Source organism: Propithecus coquereli, unplaced genomic scaffold (genome assembly GCF_000956105.1).
Source record: "Propithecus coquereli isolate 6110/MARCELLA unplaced genomic scaffold, Pcoq_1.0 Scaffold513, whole genome shotgun sequence".
In the NCBI taxonomy this organism is placed as follows: domain Eukaryota; kingdom Metazoa; phylum Chordata; class Mammalia; order Primates; family Indriidae; genus Propithecus; species Propithecus coquereli.
Genome location: NW_012150986.1, coordinates 470,823 through 479,141, shown reverse-complemented (window position 1 = coordinate 479,141; position 8,319 = coordinate 470,823). Strand labels below are relative to the sequence as shown.

At 44.9% G+C, this 8,319-nt stretch overlaps 1 protein-coding gene across 1 annotated transcript in view; it reads right to left on the bottom strand.

The window, feature by feature from the left end:
- The window catches only part of SYAP1 (synapse associated protein 1), a 39,462-nt gene extending 33,204 nt beyond the window's left edge, over positions 1-6,258 (bottom strand). Inside the window, exons 1-2 of the mRNA XM_012656626.1 lie at positions 5,953-6,258; positions 524-561 (exon numbers count right to left, since the gene is read on the bottom strand). Of these exons, the coding sequence (XP_012512080.1) occupies positions 524-561; positions 5,953-6,145 (231 nt within the window). The 5' untranslated portion in view covers positions 6,146-6,258. The remainder of the gene's footprint in view (positions 1-523; positions 562-5,952) is intronic.
- Positions 6,259-8,319: the final 2,061 nt, after the last annotated feature.

Genomic DNA, 8,319 nt, shown 5'->3' with positions numbered 1-8,319 from the left:
AAAGAGTCTATGGTTATTGTATTTGTGGTTTTTCCCTTAAAGAGATCTCATAAGGATCTAAAATGTTAGGGCACGTTCCTTGTTAATAAGGACTTGAAACAAGGAATGGGAAGCACTGATAGTGCTTTTTTGGGGGACTGGCCCTCCACACTGGGCCTATAATTCATCACTCTCGAAGATCATTGGCATAGTCCCCCCAAGAGCTGCCTCAAACTTTTCTGGTCCTCAAGTCCCTAGTTCCAACTTATCTCAGTAAACAGTCTCCCCTCCTACTTTACGAATAAGAACAAGGCTCCTTTATACTTTCCTTCCTTTCTAGACCCTAAGTACCCCATCTTTATTTTCTCCTTCCCTCCTGTGCAAACAAAAAATGTCCCTCCTTTCCTAGTTTAACCTGTCCCATGATAAATCTGGGAGAATTTTTAATAATAAATAGAAATCTGGCAAGCCCTAATAAAAACATAAATCCTTAAGAAATGATGAGCAAAAATGTAGAACAAGATTAAAACCAGACCACACAAACTTTCACCTTCACAAAGCCAAACCACAGAGTCAGCTTTCCTGAAGACCCGAAAAGACATATGTGTTAAGGCTCTGTGGCGCTATAATATAAAGGCCCATGTGTAGACAAATATCATTTCAAAGTCCACACTCTACAGAATCCGGGCTGCAGGAAGAGACGCGAGGCAGGTCCTGTGGCTGGACCTGCTGGGGGATGCTCGTGAACAACTGGCGTCCTCATCTCGCAAGAAACATTCCACATGTTCAGGCAGTCTTGCCTCTGTGACTTGCACCTGTCGAGGGGGTAGGCAGGTGGAAACCACGACACTCTGGCAGGGAGAAGGCCTGGTAAGAATGGCAAAGGGAGCTCTGCACAAGAGCTCACTCTGTGGTGGTATCACTTCCCGGGAAGCGGGCAGCTTGCACGGGCGTCTGGGAACAACTCACAGTATTATTTCCCGATCTGAATGACCCTCTCCCCAACTTCCCACATCCTTTGCCATTAAACAGTCTACTTTCTCCCATTGTGTCTAGTGGCATTCCTTTGTCGATCACGAGACCCATCAGGACTAGACCACAGGATGCTACTTATCTCTGGTTTTGTCCTCACCATTCTCCCCCCTAGTCTACATTCACGTGGCCACATGGAAATTCTTTAGTACCTCCAAGGAAGCCTCATCTATGTTATTTCTGGGTTTGAAACACTTTTATCTGCCCTTCCTTTATCTGGCTAACTCTACACACCTTGTAGGTCTCCATTTAAATATCCACTTCTCCTTGGGAAATGTTCCCTGGCCCCTTGATTAGGATGAGGGCTTCTTAGATGTGTTCCCGATCTTGTTTTGCCCAATCAACAACCTCCACAACACTCTATCGATTACTTGGTGAATGTCTTCTCAGCTAGACTGCAGGCCCATCCTAAGCCCCATCAGGGCAGGGATCAAGGCTGTCTGACTCACCACTGTATTGCCAGTGGGTGACTGATAAGTACTTGTTGAATGGATGAATGGGGAGGACATAATAAATGCTGAGCTTTAGGGAGGTCACTCATCTCTCTTTGGTTATGACTCGTCTACACTGGTGTGATGAAATGGGCAGACGGCCACACTACTTTGTAAAACTACGTTTTGCAGACAAAGAAATCTAAAGTTCTAAAAGTGGGTTCTTTTAGAAAGAAATTCCTTTTAAGATTTCCTCTGCAATACATTTTAAATTCAAACTGTCATTTTTATATTAAGGGAGAACTGTCATTTAAAAACTGGTATTTTAGCACAATAATCTCAATTCTCAGATTTTAATGACTCTGTGGGTAGAGTTTAATGTATACACTGAATGTTCCAGAAAGCACAGTTCTTGCCTTCAAGGAATGTCCATTTCTAAACCAAAATAAATATAAAAATCAAAGATAATAAGAGGGGCAAGATTATTCATTAAACAGAGGTGACGGCACCACCATGGAGGGAGAAGTGCCTCCTGAGGGTAATTAGAGTGGCTCAACCCCAAGGTTAGTGGGCGTGAGATGCAAAAGAGCATGACGAGAGATTTTCAGGTAAGAAGCCCACAAAGATGAGAAATAGTTTATTAATTTTGCAAAGAGATCAGCTGACACCGAGTTAAAGACAGCTTTTATCTAGCTAGGAAAAATAGAGACTAAGATAAGAGTTAACAGGAAGTAACAGGAGTACAATGTCCACTTCAGGAACTTAAGCACAAAGAGAGGATCTGAAATGAAGCAGTGCCAAAGAAGAAACGGAAGTCAAATTCAAACATTTGTGAGTGTGACTTAGTAACCTTATGGAAGGTTGGGGCAGATAGCTAACAGTTATTTTACCTTCTTTTTCATTATGTCATTTTATTCTCATAACCTTCCTGGGAAGAAGAGTAGGTATAATCTGCCCAGTTCACAGAAAGGGAAGCTGAGGCTCACAGAGGAAAAACGATTTGGCCAATATGATAGGGGCAGACCTTGCTGACTGCCTAGCTAATAGGCTATCTCCTTCCTCCTTGCCAAAACCACCCCAATTTTGATGGGTGCCTATGTGACCAGCCTCAGAGAATGAACCTTGACAAGTGTACACTAACCAAGGTGATGGCACCGCCTCTTCCAGGATGTCTGCCAGATACTTGCTTTCTAAGAGTCCTCTGAAGCTTAGAAAAGCCATGTGACAGCTCTGGCCAAAAAGACTTAAGGGGACACTTGCAAGGTGGCATCTGGGAAAGATTTTTCTTCCTAATAAAAAGGGAGCTGCAGGGAGAGTCTCCTTCCTCCCTTTGTGCTGCAGTTGTTGCCTTGTGAGCCTGAAGTGACCACCCTGAGGGTGAACACCAACTCACTGTGAATGAAGGAGAGGAAGAGCAGGAAGAGATTGGTTCCCTGATCACATTGTTAAGCCATGGAACCAACCCTGGAACCTCCCATCTGTAGACATCTTGGAAATTCTACAGAAAAGAGTTAACATGGCAGGCCTGAGAACCACTGTCCTTAGAAGGGCTGGCCACTGGCTGGCATCTAGGAACTTGGATTTTGGGAGGGTTCTCACCATTTCCATATTGTTCATAAGCCATGAGGATGCAAGCCATTGACCGCTTGCATTGTAAACCTGAGTTTGTCATCACAACTCAATTAGATATTTTAGTTTTACCTTAAAGCAGACCCACACTTTCCTACATACACACTAACTTTTGGAGCCCTCTTAGTTTCCAAGTTAGGCACCAGGAACTTGGAATATATTTTCCCTATAGAAAAAAAGGATGATGGCCTAATTAACATAGTTTCACAGCATAGTACTTTTAAAAGGAGAGGGAAGAGGAGACGGCCCTTCCTCCATTCCTGGGCATGGACGGGTCTTAGGGATGGTTTTGAAAAAGCCAAAGCTCATCTTTGGCCACCCTTCCCTTGATGTAAACTGTGTTAATGACTCAGGTATTTAACACTCCCAGAGGGACAGGTTTTTGTTTGTTTGTTTTTTAAGAAAGAGTACAGATAAAGCTCTGATTTGGTTGACTTTAACAAACACCAACAAACGAATTTGCCCTGGATAAGAAAAGATACTTTGGGGCATGGGGCCTTCAGGGAGGCAGTAGGGAGGAGGTCTTAGGCTAGTTTCCCAGTATAAACTGTTGCTTCCTTTGGAGGCAGTGATCATAGGTCATAAGTCTATCAGGAGGGAGGGCCAAGGATCAGAAGGCTTGGTTTTGGGTGAGGGAGTGGAATGTAGGCCGGAGTGTCCACCACAGGTAACTGGTGAGTTGCCTAAATTTATAAATAATAGGTCACCACAAACCAGGAAGTATTTAGGGTCCAGTCTTGAAGGCAGGCACTCAACAAGTGTTTGTAGAACAAATGGGTTCCTAGGAGATTCCATGCAGATTTCCAAAGACTGAAGAAACTCATCTCCTCTGGGAGTCAGGTTCAGAGACGTTTAATTTCAGTTTTCAAAACATAGATAGGTTTTCTTAAAGCTAATATATCTCTTAGGATCATTATGTAGAAATAAAAAAAATTATCTCTCTTGTCTCTCTCAAAGTTTGTATATGAATTAGAACCTTTACACCTTTCTAAAATCACATAAATTTCAGAAACAAAAGGGTTCTTCCATCTAACTACAGCCTTCCCAAATATCAAAAGAGAATTGCTGAGGAAAGAAAGATGGCAGCATTAGCTTCAAAGTAGATATCCATATAAAAATTGCATTTATTAGAAAATATTCAGAGGTCTTTATTACTAAATACAAACACGAGGTTTCAAGTTGACGATAAAGCTCTAAGTTTTAAGAAGCCACTTTTTTTTTCTTTTTCTTTTTTTTTTTTGAGACAGAGTCTCACTCTGTCACCCAGGCTAGAGTGTCATGGTGTCAGCCTAGCTCACAGCAACCTCAAGCTCCTGGGCTCAAGCGATCCTCCTGCCTCAGCCTCCTGAGTAGCTGGGACTACAGGCATGCACCACCATGACTGGCTAATTATTTTTTTAGTTGTCCATATAGTTTCTTTCTATTTTTAGTAGAGATGGGGTCTCGCTCTTGCTCAGGCTGGTCTCGAACTCCTGAGCTCAAGCAATCCTCCCGCCTCGGCCTCCCAGAGAGCTAGGATTACAGGCGTGAGCCACTGCGCCCGGCCAAGAAGCCACTTTTGATATTCCCATGATAAATGAAAATGGCTGTTTTCTATGAAGTAAACACCTCTATCTTGCTTTTCCTAACGGAGTCCCAATCTTATCTATCCCAACTACCTAACGTGTCTCTCAGCTCTAGTCAAATTCATCTCCACACGTCTTGAATATTCCAAGTTCATCCCTTCCCAGTTTTCTACATGAGAAACAGTCATTCCCTTTTTAGTGATTTTATTGCATAGCACTTAGTTTTCTTTTTCTTGTGCACTATTTGGGGGCCTTGGGCTGAGATTATGCACTGCTTTGATTTGAGATTATGTCTGTTTTACCTGTCCCTCTGCGCACTGTATACTTTTTGGATGTCAGGGCCTTTCTTATTCAAATATGTGTTTCTCCACTCTGAGGCTTCTCTCTTCCCCCATTATTCCCCTTTATCTCTTTAGCAGATTCTTTAAAAATACTTGCTAAATTTAATATCTACCCTTGCTGCAGTTCTCTCACTTGTAATGCTGGTCTGCTTTAGGGCACACTTCCTCAAAGACACTGTGACTACTGAAGCCCACCAAGGTCTCTTCAGAATCAGAGTACTACAGCATGTGTTTATATTCTTCATGCCTATTATTTTCCCCTTTCTTTAACTAGACTATAAACTCAGAAAGAGCATGGGCTTTGAAATTAGATGGATCTAGTTTCAAATTCCACTTCTACCACTTACTATAACTTTGGCTCAGTAACTCTGGGCTTGTTCCCCCAGTTCATTGGGGGTGTTTAACAGATGAAATGAGGTATCATAACACATCTGGTACTGCAACCTGCACACAGCAGGCAATTGGCATCTCCTCTCCCACCTTAAGGAAAAAGGTCCTTCTGTACCTAAAAAGCAGAAGACCAGGAAGGACATTCAGTATCTGTCAATTTACTTGGAACAACATGTTTGCCCCAAAAGCACTTTCTAAGCAACCGAAGCTCGCCAACGTTCCCGGTCCTGGCGGGTGGGGGCGAAGGTGAAAGTTTGCGAGTTGAACAAAAAAGATTCCTTGTCCAACCCGAGGACGTCGGACCACACCGCTTTCCTGTGGACCTGCTTCCAATGTTTACAAACTTTGCAAAGAGTGACTTGTCACCAAGAACTTCAGGGAAAGGACTTGACTGCTACGTGAAGCTTCAGCCTTGCCCAGATCCTCACTAATCTCTCCCAACCCGGAGAGGACTGACCTACACAGACACACCTTCCTCCCCTGCCTCTCATCCCACACGACGCCCCCCAAACCCCGGCCAGCGCCCCGGGGATGTCGTAGGGGAGGAGTGCGCCCCCAACCCCCCGCTGTCCAGGGGACACTCACTGCCCAGGCCTTTGGCCTGGTGGAGGAGCTGCCGGTCCCCCGCTTCCTCCCGCTCCTCCTCCGCGGGCTCCGCCACCGTCTCGGATTGCTGCTCGGCTGGAGCGTCTTGCTTGGCTTGCCATTCTCCCTCGGACTGCCCACCGCCTGCCGCCGGCTGCTGCAAGCCCAACCAAACGCTGAAATCCCGAAACATCCCGCCTGCGGGGCCGCCGCCGCGGTCCCGGTCACCGGAGACCCCAGCTGCAGCTCCCCGCCTCGGGCTCTACTCTGCGGGTCACCCAGGTAGATGGCCGGAAATCAGAGAGACGCCGGCGCAGTCCGTCCAGCCGTTTCCCCGCCTTTGTGACGCTTCTGCCGCCGGCCGCGCGTGCATCACTTCCGTCCAAAGGCTCTGCCCCTGCCTACGTGGATTGTGACGGATTCCTCGTACGCGTGGAAAGGGGACAAAGGGCTTTCCCCGCGTAGCTCCGCCCCGTCTCTTTGCCTCTTTCCCTGCTTTGTAGGTGGATGACTGACCGAGGCGTGTGAACAGCGTCTTTGTCACAGCCCTACCCAGTCTCATTTTATGACTGCCTCTGAGCAGCTTGGCTAGTGACTTAGCCTTGCCTTTTCAGGTCCAGCTGAGCCGGGCTCCCGCGGAAATGGATGTCTTTAGCCTCCTCCTGAGCCCAAATCAAAACTAACACAAGGCATCCGAGTCCAATTTACAGGAAATACAGAGGGCAGAGGAAGGCGTTAACACCATGGGATGCTGTCAGCAGAATCTAGACTATGAGAAACAATAGGACAGACCACCTTATTTCTGCAAATAAATAGCAAGGAAGAGGGGTGGGGTGGGGAACCCATTCATTAAAAAAAGGCTTAAGAAAGGTAACCCACAGCCACTCATACATTTAATTAGGATCCTAATTCAGTAAACGCATTGGGAACAAAAGTATGACACGTACAAGAATTGGAAATTTGGACACTGGATAGTTGACGAAATTAAGGAATCGTGAAATTACAAATATTTTTAATTGTAAAATACACAAAATTTACCATCTTAACATAAAATTTAGCATCTTAATCATTTTTAAGCGTATGATTCACTTATGTTAAGTACATTCATATTGCTGTGCAACCAATTTCCAGAACTCTTTTCATCTTGCAAAACTGAAACTATTAAATAACTCTCCATTCTTGCCTCCCTCTCACCTTGGCCCTTGGCAACCATCATTGTACTTTCTGTCTCCATGGATTAGACTGCTTTAGATACCTGGTATAAGTCTGTGGTCCCCAACCCCCAGTCCCTGGCCTGTTAGGCTGGCCACAGAGCTCCCCCGGTAACCCCCCCAAACACGCCTGTTCCATGGAAAACTTGTCTTCCATGAAACCGGTCCCTGGTGCCAAAAAGGTTGGGGACCGCTGGTATAAGTGAAATCATTCAGTATTTGCCTTTTGTGACTGGCTTCTTAAGGCTCATCTGAGTTCTAGCATGTCAATTTCTTTTCTTCTTTTTAAGGCTGAATAGTATTCCATTGTTTGTACATACCATATTTTGTTAATCCATTCATAAGTGGATAGATATAGAAATTGTTAATTTTTTTTTTTTTAAGACAGAGTCTTGGTCTGTCACCCAGGCTAGAGTGTCATGGTGTCAGCCTAGCTCACTGCAACCTCCAACTCCTGTGCTCACTGCAACCTCCAACTCCTGTGCTCAAGCAATCTTCCTGCCTCAGCCTCCTGAGTAGCTGGGACTACCAGCCCACACCACCATGCCCAGCTAATTTTTTCTAATTTTGGGGGAGTCTCACTCTTGCTCAGGCTGGTCTTGAACTCCTGGCCTCAAGCAATTCTCCTGCCTCAGCCTCCCAAAGTGGTAGGATTACAGTCGTGAGCCACTGCCACCGGCCAGAATTGTTAATTTTTAAATTGTAGTAATGGTATTTTATGTGTGTGTGTCTGTGTTTAAAGGAATTCTTATCCTTCAGAGAGTCACATTGAGATATTTACCAAATAAATGATAACGTGTCTGCAATGTGCTTAAAATTAATACAGGATGGGGGGAAATGTGTGGGGATATAGATGAAACAAGACTGACCATGGGTTGTTGAAGCTGGGTGATTACATTTCGATGTCTACTTTTCTATATTTTTAATTTTTTCCTCAATAACATGTAAAAAAACAAAAAAACTGGCTATATGAACAACTACCGCTTCAGCGTGGGGAGTTCATGAACACATTTCCTAAGCACAATTTCCGTGACCTGTTGTGGAAGGACACTCTTGATTCCTTCCCCCACTCCCCAACGATTTTGAGAAGAGTAGGACAGTTCCAGTGACCTGGGGGAGTACATGGGGAGGTGATTACAATTCTGATTTCCCTGCT